General features: G+C 41.4%; 1 protein-coding gene across 1 annotated transcript in view; it reads left to right on the forward strand.

Moving 5' to 3' along the window:
* Window positions 1-14,969: 14,969 nt before the first annotated feature.
* The window catches only part of LOC128378670 (protein jagged-1a-like), a 32,194-nt gene continuing 28,725 nt past the window's right edge, over window positions 14,970-18,438 (forward strand). Inside the window, exons 1-2 of the mRNA XM_053338239.1 lie at window positions 14,970-15,087; window positions 18,416-18,438. The exon at window positions 18,416-18,438 is cut by the window's right edge and continues 289 nt beyond it. Coding sequence (XP_053194214.1) covers window positions 15,013-15,087; window positions 18,416-18,438 — 98 coding nt within the window. The 5' untranslated portion in view covers window positions 14,970-15,012. The remainder of the gene's footprint in view (window positions 15,088-18,415) is intronic.

Below are 18,438 nucleotides of genomic sequence, written 5' to 3' on the forward strand. Positions count from 1 at the left end.
GATGTTCTTCTAACGCTTCTAACGGATATGAAAACAGAAGATCGACATGTTCTGGATTAGTAACTTCCTTCCTCCATCCTTCCTTCCTTCCTCCTCTCTTTCCTCCCTTCCTGTCCTTCCTCCCTTCCTTCCTTCCTTTCTTTCCTCCCTCCCTCCTAACTTCCTTCCTTCATCCTTCTTTCCTCCTCTCTTTCCTCCCTCCCTCCTAACTTCCTTCCTTCATCCTTCTTTCCTCCTCTCTTTCCTCCCTCCCTCCTAACTTCCTTCCTCCATCCTTCTTTCCTCCTCTCTTTCCTTCCTTCTTTCCTCCGTCCTTCCTTCCTTCCTGTCCTTCCTCCCTTTCTTTCCTCCCTCCCTCCTAACTTCCTGTCCTTCCTCCCTTCCTTCCTTCCTGTCCTTCCTCCCTTTCTTTCCTCCCTCCCTCCTAACTTCCTGTCCTTACTCCCTTCCTTCCTTTCTTCCTTTCTTCTTTCCTTTCCTCCTTTCCTTCCGTTCTTTCCTCCCTCTCTCCTACCTTCTTTCCTTCCTTCTTTCCTCCTTCCTTCCTTCCTTTCTTTCCTCCCTCCCTCCTAACTTCCTTCCTCCATCCTTCCTTCCTTCCTCCTCTCTTTCCTTCCTTCTCTCCTTACTTCATTCCTCTTTTCCTCCCTCCCTCCCTCCTTACTCCTTTCCATCCTTCCTTCCTTCCTTTCTCCCTCCCTCCCTCCTTACTCCCTTCCTTCCTTCCCTCCTTTCTCTCCTTCCTTCATTACTCTTTTCCTCCTTCCTCCTTTCCTTCCTTCTCTCCTTCCTTCATCCCTTCCTTCCTTCCTTCCTCTTTTCCTCCTTTCTAACCCTCCCAGTTTGCTCCCAGCTGTGACTGTGAGCTACTTCCTGTTGACGATGAGCTGACAGCTGAAGAGCTCGACGTTCCTCCTGGACACACAATGTTCTTCTAACGCTTCTAACGGATATGAAAACAAAGATCGACATGTTTTGGATTAGTAACTTCCTTCCTCCATCCTTCCTTCCTTCCTCCTCTCTTTCCTTCCTTTCTTCCTTCCCTCCTTTCCTTCTTTTCTTTCTTTCCTCCCTCCCTCCTAACTTCCTTCCTCCATCCTTCTTTCCTCCTCTCTTTCCTTCCTTCTTTCCTCCGTCCTTCCTTCCTTCCTGTCCTTCCTCCCTTTCTTTCCTCCCTCCCTCCTAACTTCCTGTCCTTCCTCCCTTCCTTCCTTTCTTCCTTCTTTCTTTCCTTTCCTCCTTTCCTTCCGTTCTTTCCTCCCTCTCTCCTACCTTCTTTCCTTCCTTCTTTCCTCCATCCTTCCTTCCTTTCTTCCTTCCTTTCTTTCCTCCCTCCCTCCTAACTTCCTTCCTCCATCCTTCCTTCCTTCCTTCCTCCTCTCTTTCCCTCCTTCCTTCCTCCCTCCTTTTCTTCCTCCTTCCTCCATACTTCCTTCCTTCCTCCTTTCTTTCCTTCCTTCCTGTCCTTCCTCCCTTCCTTCCTTTCTTCCCTCCTTCCTTTCTTTCCTCCCTCCCTCCTAACTTCCTTCCTCTCTTTCCTTCCTTCCTCCCTTCCTTCCTCTTTTTATGTGTTTGCGTGGGTTAGCCGGCGGGATGATGAAGCTGTGACTGTTAGTTACTTCCTTTCTTTCCTCCCTCCCTCCTAACTTCCTTCCTCCATCCTTCCTTCCTTCCTTCCTTCCTCCTCTCTTTCCTTCCTTTCTTCCTTCCTCCCTTCTTTCTTTCCTTTCCTTCCTTCCTTTCTTTCCTCCCTCCCTCCCTCCTAACTTCCTTCCTTCCTTCCCCCTCTCTTTCCTCCCTTCCTGTCCTTCCTCCCTTCCTTCCTTCCTTTCTTCCTTCCTTTCTTTCCTCCCTCCCTCCTAACTTCCTTCCTCCATCCTTCCTTCCTTCCTTCCTCCTCTCTTTCCCTCCTTCCTTCCTCCCTCCTTTTCTTCCTCCTTCCTCCATACTTCCTTCCTTCCTCCTTTCTTTCCTTCCTTCCTGTCCTTCCTCCCTTCCTTCCTTTCTTCCCTCCTTCCTTTCTTTCCTCCCTCCCTCCTAACTTCCTTCCTCTCTTTCCTTCTTTCCTTCCTTCATCCCTTCCTTCCTCTTTTTATGTGTTTGCGTTGGTTAGCCGGCGGGATGATGAAGAAGAGGAAACACCAAACCCTAACCCTCCCAGTTTGCTCCCAGCTGTGACTGTTAGTTACTTCCTGTTGACGATGAGCTGACAGCTGAAGAGCTCGACGTTCCTCCTGGACACACGATGTTCTTCTAAACGCTTCTAACGGATATGAAATAAAGATCGACATGTTTTGGATTAGTAACTTCCTTCCTCCATCCTTCCTTCCTTCCTTCCTTCCTGTCCTTCCTCCCTTTCTTTCCTTCCTCCCTCTCTCCTACCTTCCTTCCTCCATCCTTCCTTCCTTCCTCCTCTCTTTCCTTCCTTCTCTCCTTACTTCATTCCTCTTTTCCTCCCTCCCTCCCTCCTTACTCCTTTCCATCCTTCCTTCCTTCCTTTCTCCCTCCCTCCCTCCCTCCCTCCTTACTCCCTTCCTTCCTTCCCTCCTTTCTCTCCTTCCTTCATTACTCTTTTCCTCCTTCCTCCTTTCCTTCCTTCTCTCCTTCCTTCATCCCTTCCTTCCTTCCTTCCTCTTTTCCTCCTTTCTAACCCTCCCAGTTTGCTCCCAGCTGTGCCTGTTAGTTACTTCCTGTTGACGATGAGCTGACAGCTGAAGAGCTCGACGTTCCTCCTGGACACACGATGTTCTTCTAACGCTTCTAACGGATATGAAATAAAGATCGACATGTTTTGGATTAGTAACGAGTGAGTGAACCTGCAACAAATAAAATTCCTTTCGATCCTGAACCTGAGTCTGAATCCAGGAGGAATGCTGCCGACTCGTATTTGATGTGGAAACAAGTTTAAACACATTAAATATGAATCAAAGAAAAGCAGCAGCTGTTTGACTCGTCTGTCACAGCAGCGGCTTCCTTCCTTCCTTCCTTCCTTCCCTCCTTTCCTTCCTTCTCTCCTTACTTCCTTCCTCTTTTCTTGGCTCGTCTGTCACAGCGACGACGGCTCCGAGGCTAGCACACCAACAAGCTTCCTTCCTTCCTTCCTTCCTCTTTTCCTCGTTACTACTTTCCTTCCTAAGGAGGGAGGGAGGGAGGGAGGAAAAGAGGAAGGAAGTTGGGAGAGAAGGAAGGAAAGGAGGAAGGAGGAAAAAAGGAAGGAAGGAAAGGAGGAAGGAATAAAAAAGGAAGGAAGGAAAGGAGTTAGGAGGGAAGTAGGGAGAAAAGGAGGAAGGAAGGAAGGAAGGAAGAAAAGGAGAAAGGACGAAAAGAGGAAAGAATTTAGGAGAGAAGGAAGGAGGGAAAGAAAGGAGGAAGGGAGGAAGGAAAGGAGGAAGGAGGAAAAAAGGAAGGAAGGAAAGGAGTAAGGAGGGAAGTAGGGAGAAAAGGAGGAAGGAAGGAAGGAAGGAAGGAAGAAAAGGAGAAAGGACGAAAAGAGGAAAGAATTTAGGAGAGAAGGAAGGAGGGAAAGAAAGGAGGAAGGGAGGAAGGAAGGAAGGAAGGAAGGGAGGAAGGAGGGAAGTAGGGAGAAAAGGAGGACAGAAGGAAGGAAGGAAGGAAAGGAGTAAGGAGTATATGAGCTTTCTGTTAGTTTGATGTGTTGATGTGAAGCTCCACACAGGTCTGCATGAAGATGGAAGGGAGGAAGAAGGAAGGAAAGGAGGGAGTGAGGAAAGAGGGAAGGAAGGAAGGAAGGTAGAGAGGAAGGAAAAGAAGGACAGAAAGAAGGGAGGAAGGAAGGAAAGAAGGAAGGAAGGGAGGAAGGAAGAAAGGACAGAAGGAAGGAAGGAAAGGAGGGAGGGAAGGACAGAAGAAAGGAAGGAGGGAAGGAAAGAAGGAAAAAAGGAAGGAAGGAAGGAAGGAAAGGAGGGAGGAAGGAAAGAAGGAAGGAAGGAAGGAAGGAAGGAAGGATAGAAGGACGGAAGGAAGGAAAGGAGGGAGGGAGGAAAGAGGGAAGGAAGGAAGGAAGGTAGAGAGGAAGGAAAAGAAGGACAGAAAGAAGGGAGGAAGGAAGGAAAGAAGGAAGGGAGGAAGGAAGAAAGGACAGAAGGAAGGAAGGAAAGGAGGGAGGGAAGGACAGAAGAAAGGAAGGAGGGAAGGAAAGAAGGAAAAAAGGAAGGAAGGAAGGAAGGAAAGGAGGGAGGAAGGAAAGAAGGAAGGAAGGAAGGAAGGAAGGAAGGATAGAAGGACGGAAGGAAGGAAAGGAGGGAGGGAGGAAAGAGGGAAGGAAGGAAGGAAGGTAGAGAGGAAGGAAAAGAAGGACAGAAAGAAGGGAGGAAGGAAGGAAAGAAGGGAGGAAGGAAGGAAAGAAGGAAGGAAGGGAGGAAGGAAGAAAGGACAGAAGGAAGGAAGGAAAGGAGGGAGGGAAGGACAGAAGAAAGGAAGGAGGGAAGGAAAGAAGGAAAAAAGGAAGGAAGGAAGGAAGGAAAGGAGGGAGGAAGGAAAGAAGGAAGGAAGGAAGGAAGGAAGGAAGGAAGGATAGAAGGACGGAAGGAAGGAAAGGAGGGAGGGAGGAAAGAGGGAAGGAAGGAAGGAAGGTAGAGAGGAAGGAAAAGAAGGACAGAAAGAAGGGAGGAAGGAAGGAAAGAAGGAAGGGAGGAAGGAAGAAAGGACAGAAGGAAGGAAGGAAAGGAGGAAAGGAGGGAGGGAAGGACAGAAGAAAGGAAGGAGGGAAGGAAAGAAGGACAGAAGGAAGGAAGACTGTTGGTGGCTGTTTGCTGTTTATATGGAAACAGAGAGTTAAGTAGAAAGTGTTTATATGGTGTAAATCAGTCAGGTCTCAGGTCTCAGGTCTCAGGTCTCAGGTCTCAGGTCTCAGGTCTGCATGAATCATCTGCTAACGTTAATATTAAAGACACATATTATAATATCTAGATGTATTATATAGATGTTTAGCTGAGAGCTGCTTTTCTTCTTCTGCTGGAACCAAACAGACTCTCTGAGCTGTGATGTTGCTAAAAGACCCTAACCCTAACTTTCTTCTGAACTGTCCATATGATCCCCCCCCCCCGCCCCCCCTCTTCTTTTTTTTATTGATTTTAAGATTAATACACAGAAACAAGGTAGAGACTTTTCACAAACATCTAGACACCAAAAAAAAAAAAATATTGAATTGCCATTGTGTATGAAATGTGCTATATAAATAAAACTGCCTTGCCTTACCAATAACCAAGAATACATTAGAAAAAATAAATAAATAAATAAATAAATAATAATAATTAAAAAAATAAATAAAAATAATAATAATTTAAAAATAAATAAATAAATATAATAATAATAATAATTTAAAAATAAAAAAATATGTATAATAATAATAATAATAATTTAAAAATAAAAAATACATGTAATAAAAATAATAATTAAAAAAATATATATATAATAAAAATAATAATAATTTAAACATAAAACATAAATATAATAAAAATAATAATTTAAAAATAAAAAATAAATATAATAAAAATAATAATTTAAAAATAAAAAATAAATATAATAAAAATAATAATAATTTAAAAATAAAAAATAAATATAATAAAAATAATAATAATTTAAAAATAAAAAATAAATATAATAAAAATAATAATATTTAAAAATAAAAAAATATATATAATAAAAATAATAATAATTTAAAAATGAATTAATTAATTAAAAAAAGGAAGACCAAAAAAAAGAGAAAAGTCCACATTGTGATGATTTCAGAGAGTTAACGTCCCAACAAACTGAATCTCGACTGAATCCTTAAATACTTTTCTGTTCTGATGAGCAAAAAAATAGAAAGTCTGTTTTAATTTCAATGTATTTAAGCTGCAAGTTTTGTGACTGTTCAATTAATACTTAATCTTATTATTATTATTATTTATTAATATTCCTCTATTGGTTATTTCTGCTGGATCCTGTTGATCTGAGGTAACCCTGCTATGAGAGTGAGTGAGTATCTAACGCCTGCAGGGTAACAGGTTTGGTGGAACAACAACAAGCTGCTTCTTGGTCCAAATATTTGCCAGATTTGGCTTCAAGGAATTTGGGATTTCACAGGTTTGGACTTGGATTGGTGCTCGGCTCATAAACACACCTGCTCTGGGAACCTAACCAACTAGACTCCTTCAGGATTGGGGAGTGATTGGGACTCTGCAGGTTTTGGGTGGAGGTTGAATCTTCCAGGAATGATTGACTAAGAGTGTTAACCAAGAAAGGAAGAAAGGAAGGAAGGAAGGAAGGAAGGAAGGAAGGAAGGAAGGAAGGAAGGAAGGAAGGAAGGAAGGAAGGAAGGAAGGAAGGAAGGAAGGAAGGAAGGAAGGAAGGAAGGAAAGGAAGGGAGGAAGGGCCAGCTAATCTAACCAACTAGACTCCTTCAGGATTGGGGAGTGATTGATACTCTGCAGGTTTTTGGGTGGAGGTTGAATCTTCCAGGAATGATTGACTAAGAGTTCCCACAGTGTTTAACCATCAGTTAGACTCCCAGTTCACTTTCCCAGCATGCATCACACTCTGGTCTGATTCAGCTCCAGCGGTTTGACTCAGAGCTCAGCTGTCTAACCTTTCACCCAGAATCATTTCACTCTCTTATAATCTGACTCTGATAGTTGTGACCATTATTTCTATCAGTAATAAAGACTTTGGATTCACTAATGGAGCTTTTCCTCTACACACTTCCAGCATGACTCAACTCGGCTCGACTCGGTACCTGGTACTTTTTTAGTATCTGCTCTGCTGAAGTTCCAACCGAGCCGAGCCTTCCTTTCCTTCCTTCCTTCCTTCCTTCCTGCTGCTGTATGTGGCTTTCTGTCTCACACACTTCCTTCCTTCTTCCTCCCTTCCATCTTTCCTTCCTCCCTTCCTTCCTGCTGCTGTATGTGGCTTTCTGTCTCACACACTTCCTTCCTTCTTCCTCCCTTCCATCTTTCCTTCCTTCCTTCCTTCCTTCCTGTGTCTTTCTGTCACACACAAAGCAACAAAATGGCTTTGTATGGCTGTTACAATGTTGCCGGTATTTAAAAATGGTGGCTTTGATTCTTGTGTGGGACGGCTCATGATCTTCCAGCGACAACTCTGACCAGTCAGAGGCCGGCAGTCTGATGACGTCACATTTAGTATCGGCTCGGCTCGCTTGGAACCTCAGCAGAGCAGGTACTAAAAAAGTACCAGGTACCAGCTACTATCCCTAGTGGAGACGCAGAGAAAACTGAGTTGAGGTGAGCCGAGCCGTGCTGGAACTGTGTAGAGGAAAAGCGCCAAAAGCCGGCATTTTAAATCCCAACAACAGCGTTACAGTGATTGGTTTCTCTTCTCTTGCTTTGTGTGAGACAGAAAGACACATACAGCAGCAGGAAGGAAGGAAGGAAGGAAGGAAGGAAGTGTGTGTGACAGAAAGACACATACAGCAGCAGGAAGGAAGGAAGGAAGGAAGGAAGGAAGGAAGGAAGGAAGGAAGGAAGGAAGGAAGGAAGGAAGTGTGACAGAAAGACACATACAGCAGCAGGAAGGAAGGAAGGAAGGAAGGAAGTGTGACATAAAGCCACATACAGCAGCAGGAAGGAAGGAAGGAAGGAAGGAAGTGTGTGTGACAGAAAGACACATACAGCAGCAGGGAGGAAGGAAGGAAGGAAGGAAGGAAGTGTGTGTGACAGAAAGACACATACAGCAGCAGGAAGGAAGGAAGGAAGGAAGGAAGGAAGGAAGGAAGGAAGGAAGGAAGTGTGTGTGACAGAAAGACACATACAGCAGCAGGAAGGAAAGAAGGAAGGAAGGAAGTGTGTGTGACAGAAAGACACATGCAGCAGCAGGAAGGAAGGAAGGAAGGAAGGAAGGAAGGAAGTGTGTGTGACAGAAAGACACATACAGCAGCAGGAAGGAAGGAAGGAAGGAAGGAAGTGTGACAGAAAGCCACATACAGCAGGAAGGAAGGAAGGAAGGAAGGAAGGAAGGAAGGAAGGAAGGAAGGAAGTGTGACAGAAAGCCACATACAGCAGCAAGTACACCATCGCCTCCATGTCCTCCGTTGTTTGTGTGTTTGTGTCGCGTATATAACGAAGTCACAGCAGTTTAAGGCAGCCGTTGCTATGACGACCCCACCCACGTTGAGTAGGTACCTTTTTGTAATGGAAAAGTTCCTGGAACCGAGTCGAGCCGAGCCGAGCCGAGCCGAGTAGTGCTGGAACTGTGTAGTGGAAAAGCACCATTAGTTAATATCTGATCATGATGACAGGAAACAAACCAACAGTGAGTGAGTCAGTGTTTAGTGCTCTGCTCATAAACACACCTGCTTTGGGAATCTAACCAACTAGACTCCTTTGGGATTGGGGAATGATTGATACTCTGCAGGTTTTGGGTGGAGGTTGAGTTCCTGCAGTGTTAACCATCAGTTAGACTCCCAGTTCACTTTCCCACAATGCATCACACTCTGGTCTGAATCATCTCCACTAACACTGATCAACACAGAGATTTGACCTTTTACCTGATGACCCAGAATCATTTCAGTCTCTTATAACTCTGACTCTGATTGTTTTTACCATTATTTCTAGTTAATATCTGAGATCATGATGACAGGAAACAAACCAACAGTGAGAGAGTCCATTTTCAGCCACAGTCGGCCTCACTAACGCCTGCAGGGTAACAGGTTTGGTGGAACAACAACAAGCTGCTTCTTGGTCCAAATATTTGCCAGATTTGGCTGCAAGGAATCTGGATTTCACAGGTTTGGACTTGGATTGGTGCCCCGCTCATAAACACACCTGCTCTGGGCCAACGAATCTAACCAACTAGACTCCTTCGGGATTGGGGAATGATTGATACTCTATAGCAGAGGTGTCAAACATGTGGCTTGTGGGCCAGAACCGGCCCGCCGAGGGATCCGATTTGGCCCACTTTTGGGTGGAGGTTGAGTTCCTGCAGTGTTAACCATCAGTTAGACTCCCAGTTAACTTTCCCACCATACGTCACACAGAATCATTTCACTCTCTTAAATCATCTCCACTAACACTGTTCAACACTATGAATCACAGAGATTTGACCTTTTACCTGATGACCCAGAATCATTTCAGTCTCTTATAACTCTGACTTTGCTTGTTTTCATCATTATTTCTAGTTAATATCTGAGATCATGATGACAGGAAACAAACCAACAGTTAATCTTTATTATCTAACCCTTAAACTGTCATCACAACGGAGCCAAAACCAATGATAGTATTTCTCCTCGCTCAGTGTTTTTCACAGTTTTAGGGACTTCTTGTGTCTCTCTGTGTGTCTTGGCTCGGCGGTGTGTTTTCTTAATGGGAGTGTTTTTGTGTTGTAATGTAAAAGTTAAACTGTGGTGGAAAAAGTTCAGTATCACTGCTGCTTTTTGTTATTCTGTATTCCCTTTTCTGACACCAGTTTATATCATTTCAACTTGGTTTCCGAGAAATCTTGTTGTGTCTGTGATTCAGGCGGAAAGATAAGAACACTACGATACCCATGAGCCTCGGCTGCAGGGTGAAGCACAGTGTGATGATTTCAAAATGCTCCAATGTTGTAAAAAAAACCTTGTTGACTCAAAAGTGACCCAGAAAATAAAACTGCAGATGATTCTCAACAACATCGTGTTTTGCTTCTTCACAACATTAGCTGGACATGTGAGTGAACTTTAAAGTCTGTGTAAAGTAAGAATAAATATGTGTTCTGAGTTTGACATACCACAGAAAAGTGTTTTGTTAACCACCCTGCCAAATTTCAATGATTAAAAAAATCGCCAAATATATGAAATTAGGCTTCAAAGTTGTGTAAAAATCAGCCTCTTTCTCTGCTCCCAAACGCTGTGGGCGTGGCCACCGAGTCCGCGGAAACCCCGCCCCCTACCAAGTGTCACCTGTCAATCAAAGTCACCACCTCTACCAGAAACATGGACGCTACGTCTGAGAGCTTTCTGCTGCTAACTCGGCTGCTAGCTCGGCGGCTAACTCAGCTGCTAGCTCGGTGGCTAACTAGGCTGCTAGCTCGGCGGCTAACTCGGCGGCTAGCTTGGTGGCTAACTCGGCTTGGTGGCTAACTCGGTTGCTAGCTTGGCGGCTAACTCGGCGGCTAGTTCGGCGGCTAACTCAGCGGCTAGCTTGGTGGCTAGCTTGGTGGCTAACTCGGCTTGGTGGCTAACTCGGCTTTTTACTTACTTTTTTACCAAAAGTAAGACTGAATGCTCCTGAAAATGTCAAATGGTGTAACCACAAAAGAATGATAAATATTAAATATTGTATCAGCTACAGTGTGTTTAAGTGGACTTATACTAATAATGACTTCATTTAAAACATGTAAATGTTTCCTGATCTCCATGGTAACCAGATGAAATGTAATATTTAGAACAATAGTATTCCATTAGCTTTATTTAATATAAAAGTTATAATGTAAGATCATGCCAAACTAGTTGATATGGTGTTAGGTAGGAAGGAAGGAAGGAAGGAAGGAAGGAAGGAAGGAAGGAAGGAAGGAAGGTGTTTTATTGACTATTTACAGTTTTTAAGCGAGTTGAATTATTTGGCACAAAGTTTTTATGGTTACACCACCTTTTTACCATAATCCTCTAATATATTCTCTCTGAATGGATTAAAAGCAGAAATTTGATGCTGGGTCCACAAAAAAAGAATGTCTGAAGTTATTCATACGTTTATTTTCACATTTTAACCCTTTAAATTTAAACTAAACCACATGGACACAAACAAACCTCACTAATACTGTTGTGTCCTTTGACCCTGGACTTATTAAATATCTCCCTGCTGCGTCTCTCTCCGTGTGTAATGGTGTAATTTCAGAGTAAAAAGAAGAAGCGTCGTCCTGTGAATGAACATCCAGCTCTGTGTGAAAACTTCCCACGCTTGCTTTTCTTCCTCTCTCTCTCTCTCTCTCTCTCTCTCTCTTCTCTCTGACCTCGGGGGGAGAGACCGAGCGCCGAAGCCTCAAAACAACCACGAAGGTTGATCATCGGCCAGCGGCTCGGCCCCGGCTGCCTCCCCACTGCGACTCGTGTGCTTCATCCACAGCGAGCTGCGGCCGGGGAACGAGCTACTAGAACACATCTGACTTTACCTCAAACCTACAAATGAAGTCACAGTCCTGCTGCCAGAAATACTCACTGGAGCATCACATGTAGATCCTTCCACTGCTGAAAATAGTCCCACACAAATGCTCTGTTTACTCCTGTTGGTTAACCCTCCTGTTGTGTTCGAGTCAAGGAAGGGAGGAAGAAGGAAGGAAAGGAGGGAGGAAGGGAGGGAGGAAGGAGGGAAGGAAGAAAGGGAGATGAAGGAAGGAAGGAAAGGAGGAAGGAAGGAAGGGAAGGAAAGGAGGAAGGAAGAAGGGAGGAAGGAAGTAAAGGAGGAAGGAAGGAAAGGAGGGAAGGAAGGAGGGAAGGAAAGGAAGGAAGGAAGGAAGGAAGGAAGAGTCAAAACAGATGGGTCAATTTGACCCGGGAGCACAACAGGAGGGTTAAGAACTACAATGAGCCGCTGATTACTGGTTACAGAGCTCAGTTTGAACAATCAGTGAGCAGTACATATTTATTTATTCAGTGTGTGTTTAACTGAGATCTAAAAGCCCAGCTGGAGGCCACCGATGAGGCGGTAAAAGGAAGTCAAAGATAATACTTGTAGTGAATTAAAGGTGCAGTGTGTAAAGATTTAATGGCATGTAGCAGAAGAAACGTGACAGAAATGGAGTATAATATTTATATTATTAGTATGTTTTAATTAGTGTTTGATCACCTGAAAATAGGAATCGTCATGTTATCGTTGCCTTATAATGAGCCTTTATATCTAAATGTTCCAGATAGGCAGCCATGTTTTTGCCTGTTTTTTTTAATGTAATAAGCCATTAAATTAATAAGTTATTATGTTATTGGCCTGGTAAAAAAACAAAACTTTACAAATGTAATGTAATAATATACTAATTTCACTTTATTTAAGTTTCATTTATTGGATATGAGGTGTTACACTTCCATGGCACTTTAATAAAAAAGCATAAAATAATTAGGTTATTGGCTTCTTACATTATAACAATGGTCAAAATTATTACGTTATCAGCCGCTACAAGGCCTTCTGCTTTTTTTGTGATTTTCACGGCCATTGTAGGTTCTTCCCACAGACTGAATAAAAGAAATGGTTTGTGGACTGCTGCTCGGAAGCCAATAGTTTCTGATCTAGGCAGCGCCATCTTGAACATTTCAGGTGCATGCTGGGAAAAATAAAAACATGGATTCTACTTATATGGGCATGAGGCGGGGCCATGGGTGGAGCGGGGAGGTTGCTATGGTTGCGAGGGCTGGATCTCGAGGACATTGGTCAATCAACCTGTCAATCAGGACGTAGCCACCCCCTAATGCATACCCTGCTTTATTGTCACATATAAAATCAGGGAGGCCAAAATGTCCCAAATGAACATCATACTGCATTGAAGAAGGCTTTAAACTAGCGATTGAGACCATAAACACATTTTGAAAACGTTTACTGAGGTTAGAAATCAAGTGAGAAGTTGGTGAATTCTCCATTGACTTGTATAGAGACGGTCGCCCCCTGGTGGCCTTTTGATAGAATGCAGCTCTAAGTTACTTCCTGGTTGGCTTCATTTCAGAGGACCAGAACTCCCCTCCTGGTTTTATCTTGTACAGTTGAAAGATGCGCTGTGTTAGTAGATCAGTTTGCACATTTTTTTCCACACGCAGACCTTTAATAAATCAGACCCAGACTGATGATGATGATGTAGTGCTGATTCCTGCCAGCGGGGGGCGCCAGATTAGAAAAAAACGCTCCTGATTGAAGTCACATGATCAAACCTCATATCTGCGCTTTTAATTTGAAGGAATTGTTCATAGAAATGTGTTCAGGATTCATTTCAAACGTCTGGACCTCAAACCTCATGTTTTTAAGGGGGGTCGGTCTCATGCTGGTCCGATGGGGGGTCGGGGCTGGTGTTTAGGGTGTTTAGGGTGGTTGTTAGGGGTGGCGCTGGGTGGGGGGGGGGGTAGCAGGGTTTGGGTGGTGTTTTGTTTTGTATCTTTCTCTTTGACAGCGGTCCAATAATCTATTCATGGGGCTTCTTGAGGGGAAAAAGGGCCCAGCTGCTCTAATGTGAGAATAAAGAGGAGCCACCTTTGTTCTGTCGCTCAGGCTCTAATTCATGATCACCTCCCCCTCCGCCCATCACCCCCCCCCCCACCCCCACCCCACCCCTCCCAAAAACACCGCCTCCTTTCATTCCTCCACTCAAACACGTTTCACATATTTCTCTCTGAATCTGTCGTCACCTCGTTTTATATATTATACAGTTGATGCTTAAAGCTTTTAAATATATTATAAATTCCTTTAATTTGTCTTTTTATGTCCAAATAATACATAAAAATAAAATGATGTAAAATACAATATTTAAAAATGTAATATTCTGCGTTTTATTCTGAAAATCTATCTCAGTAATTGTTGTTTATCGCTCTGATGGAGGTAAAAATGTCCTTTTTTTTTAGATTTTAAGACTATTTTAAGTTTAATTTTATTGCTGCTGCTCAAATGTTTAAATGTTATAAGAAAATTTTACAAAAAAAATCAAAAATAAAACATCTATAATTTCAAAGAAGAAAAAGAAATAAAACATAAATGTGAATAAAGAAGAAAATCTGAATTAAATGTATTTATATAGAAGTCATGTGATGAATAATGAATGAAATGGAAAATCTAGATGGTGATGATGATGATGATGATGATGATGATGATGATGATGATGATGGTGGAGTTGTGACATCATCAGGTGGTTATTTTAACAGCAGGAATCTGACTTATTTGTTCATTTATTGACGATAGAAATCAAAACGGTGCAATCATTTCTTTATTTCTACATTCTTCTGAACATTTAGTGTAAATATAAATATTCATATTAATTATTTAACTCAATAGAAAATAGACACAAGGGAAACATGTGTATTAGTGCTCCTGTTGATTTATTTTGAATATTTTTGTATTTTAATTGTTTTTTTATTCATTGGAAAATTATAATCACATGTACTTTTCATCCTAATAATTTAGGTTTTTATTACGGATCCCGAAGTCCTGAAAGATTATTTATTTTAAATTTTAAATGCACAGAAATACAGACGTGAACTTGTCGTAACTTCCACACAACACAACACAGTTTACTTTTAGTAAAGTTTCAGAAAAGAAGAATATTATAATTTGCTGCCTCAAGAACTCTTTAAATTATGTTTTTTAAATGTTTTTTTTAATTTTAGGAAAATGTTGACATGTCCGAGCCACCATACCTGAAGACGCATAAAGGCAACATTACTGAAAAATTACATAAAATTTCAGAAAAGAAGAATATTATAATGTTCTGCTTCAAGAAATCTGTACAGTATGATTTTTTTATTTTTTTTAGGAACATTTTGACATTTCCGAGCCACCATACCTGAAGAAGCATTACAGCAAAATGACCCAAACTTTCATCAAAGAAGCAAAACCTTTGACTATTAGTTTAAACTGCAGCAGGTCTCCTTCATCTTTCTTCATCTTCTTCATTTTCTTGTGTTTGTATAATTATCATTGAGACGTTAAAGTCCTCTCATGTCAGTTTTGGGGGAGTTTTTCGGCTCCATGTGTGAAGGCACTTCTCCACCTCTCTGTGAACTCAATGTAAACAAACCGACCTCATGAATATTAATGCATGGGTGGGATCAGTGGGAGGATATTAGCCAACCTCCTGCAGGAGCTGCTGGTACTCTGCTGTCCGGGCTGCAGACTGAGATCAGCTGAGAGACGCAGGAACAAGGACAATAGCAGACAAAAGGAAGCAGGACTGTCCACGGATCTTTTGCTTTTTGGCTTTTATTTATTTTTTGCTTTTATTGGAAAGGATAGCTGGTGCATGTCCCATCCGGAGGGGTTTAAACCTGGAGCGGAGGGTCGCACCGACTTCCACTGAGCACAGAGATCCGCCAGGCAGCAACCGTCCGCCGGCATGAGCCTCACCCGGAGCCCCGTCCTCCTGCTGCTCCTCCCGGCCGCGCTGCTGCTGCTCTGCGCCCGCATCCAGGTACAACACAGGCCCGCTCATGTTTCAGGTTTCTCTGGATCACAGCAACAAACAGAAACATGGCATACATCTTTTTTTTTGTTTTATGTTTCTGCTTTCCTCTGCTGACAGCTCATTAATCTGCGGTGAAAGTGGAAGAAAAGTTGTAAAAGTGATCTGAACGAGTAGTTTTAAACTTTTAAAATGTTAAAATATTCAGATTATAGTGAAATATGCCCATTTTTTAAAAGAGGTAAAACAGCTGATTAAGTTCTGTTTGTGTTTGTCTCACACTGAACCTGCAGTCAGATGAGAAAAACCGAAGTTTAAACCACTTTTTATCTTTGAATCATGTTAAATGTTCATGTAAAGGTGAAAAAGAAGGTTTAAACTTTTCAACCCAGATCAGTCTCAGCACTCAGTCAGTCAGTCTGCTCTCATGTTAAAGATTAGTTCATATTAAGACTTGTGGACATCATTTAAAACTTTTTAATGAGATTGTGGCTCCGTAATATTTGTCAGGTTTGTATCACATGAGCTCAGTCTGAGGTTGGACATAATTATTCCTGTTTGGGGTTTTTTTTAAATTGAAATTTGAGGAGTTAGTCTGGCAGTGTGTCCGTCAGTGTGAGTTTAGCTTCAGGGAGCGCTCGAGTCGTAAAGTAAAAGTGTCCCGAACATGATGGATTCAGGCTGTTTCCTGCTGACTCTGCTGAACTCGGTGACTCTGCTCGTATACACACACACACACACACACACACACACACACACTGATAACTTTAACCCATCAGACAGAACATGAAGCTTTAACTATGACATATGTGCAGGTGAAGATGTTTAACCTCCACGTCTGCAATGATTCATCTGTTCAGTGTTTAGTGGGTTAAATGTCTGAATATATTGAGTTGACAGTGATGTAGAACAGAGAGAAGCAGATAATCTTCATGTTTAAGATGCTGCAGGATGTTTGACACTTCATTTCTTGCTGCTGATTCGTCCAAAATGTCTTTGAAGCTGCAGAATATGAGGTGATTTTCTCTCCTCGTCTCACATTAGAGCAACTTAAATCTTTATACTTTCAGGTAAAAACACTTTAACCCTTTACATACTGTTCATATTCTGATTCATAATTAGTCTCTGCACCAATTCACATTCAAAAATCCCCCATCAGTCATTAATAAATGTTTGATTAGTCATTCTGTTTGGTTTAAAGACATTCACAGTCACTATTTTATGGTCCAAGAGAAGATTTTGTACAATATGAACATGTTTGAATGCTGATTTTTTTTTTTTACATTTTTTTGACTAAAAACAGGTTAAATTTGTACATTTGCATATATAAAAATGTGTATCAGCTGCACAAAAATAAAAATATGATGCATTTTTATATATTCAGGGTGTATGTGATGTTTTTAAAGCTCTTAAATGTAAAGAAAATGGGTTAAATTTCACCATGAACAGTATGTAAGGGGTTAATGATGTAGAAGATTGTGATTGTGGTTCTTTGGTGGTTTTATAGACCAAAACATGAATTGATTCAGTCTGAAAATAATCAGCAGATTAGTCGATAATGAGAATAATCGATAGTTTCTTCGTCGCTTTGTTCAACGTTTTTGTGGAGAGCCAAAAATTGTCCAAAGATATAAAAATATAAAACATAAAAACTAAACGAACATGTGAAAATCTTTAACGTTAAAGCTGCTAAAGGAGGAAGTTTGTGTGTAAAATCACAGAATTTAAGATTAAAGAGATTTTAGAGATCATTAACCAGATTAGAGATGAGTCTAGTGAGATGTTGACACCTACTTGATTTATTTTCATTGCTTTTTATTGCGTGGCTATTATTATCTTTACTCATGTTTTATGTCTTTTCATTTATTTTTGTATTTTATATGTAATGTTGGGCCTCATGTGAGCTGTTACGTCTCTTATTTATTCTTCCGTTGTGTTAAAGTGCTTAATGAATAAAGTTGGATTGAATGAGTCATTAAAACTGAATAACCAAATAATCGTTTGCGGGACGAACATCAACCTTCATACTGTGGGCCTTTAATGAGTCACTGAGCTGTGTAGTCTAGTATTCAGGTTCATTAACAGCTGCTGGAGTGTAATTCTCACTTTCAGCCACGAGGAGGAGCTCTAAGCTTCTTGTGTTTAATTAATTAAATAACTATAAAAGTGTAAAATTAAGTCATCACAGACTGTTTAATCATTTGTGCTGTGGTCGTTTTATTTATTTATTCATTTTCATTATAAACTTTTTTGAGTCACTGAGTTGTGTAGTCTAGTGTTCAGGTTTATTAACAGCTGCTGGGGTGTAATTCTCACTTTCAGCCACTAGGAGGAGCTCTAACAGAGTGAATTTGACTCTGTAGTAAGTTAGCCTGCTAGCTAGCTGACTCTGTAGTAAGTTAGCCTGCTAGCTAGCTGACTGGAGGGAACATGATGCAGACGAAGACACACTAAAGTCCAGCGTGGTTTAAAAGCTTCCAGGAAGTAAAGGATAATGTTGTCAGGTGTGAAATATGTGGAGCAGAGTTGAGCTACGGTGGCTTCACATGGACAAAAAGCTGCTGTCTGCTGTGACGGTTGCTAAGGGAGACGGACCTGACGCTAATCACCAAACTAGTACGTCAACAGAGAGAAAGCTAACGTTGCGTCTCTCATTGCTAACATGATGGTAAAGGAAATGCTCAGCGGTGTTTATGACGGGGAGAAAATAATCCACCTGTTATATTTTTATTGAGATCCTGTAAATGTTTGCAGATATGAATATTCAGTTAGTCGTTGGTTAAACTCACCATGAAAAAATCTGCTAATTTCAAACATCACTGTTGAAAAGAGTAATATAGTATTACTAGTAGTAGTGGTAATAGTACTAGTAGTGGTATGTAGTAGTATTGGTAGTAGTAGTAGTAGTGGTAATAATAGTAGCAGTTAGTAGTATTGGTAGTAGTATTAGTAGTATTAGTAGTAGTAACAGTCCTAGTAGTAATAGAAGTATTAATAGTGGTAGTATTAGTAGTAGTAGTAGTAGTAGCCAACTAATATTAAACCAAAACAAAGCTGCAACTAACAATTATTTTCATTAGTGATTAATCAATTTTCTTTATTATTAGATCAGTTTGGTCTAAAAATGTCCCAAAAGTCCAAAATAATGTCCTCAAATGTCCCAAAAACTCAGTGATATTCAGTTTACTGTAACAGAGGACAAAAGACACCTTAAATATTCACGTTTAAGCTGGAATCGGAGAATTTGGACATGTATTAATGCATTAGAAATGAATCAGATGTTTAACATGTTTTATCTGAACCTTTATTGAACCTTCCTCATCATCTTCCTCTGCAGGTGTCTTCAGCTTCGGGACACTT

This window comes from Scomber japonicus, chromosome 2 (genome assembly GCF_027409825.1).
Source record: "Scomber japonicus isolate fScoJap1 chromosome 2, fScoJap1.pri, whole genome shotgun sequence".
Classification (NCBI taxonomy): Eukaryota; Metazoa; Chordata; class Actinopteri; order Scombriformes; family Scombridae; genus Scomber; species Scomber japonicus.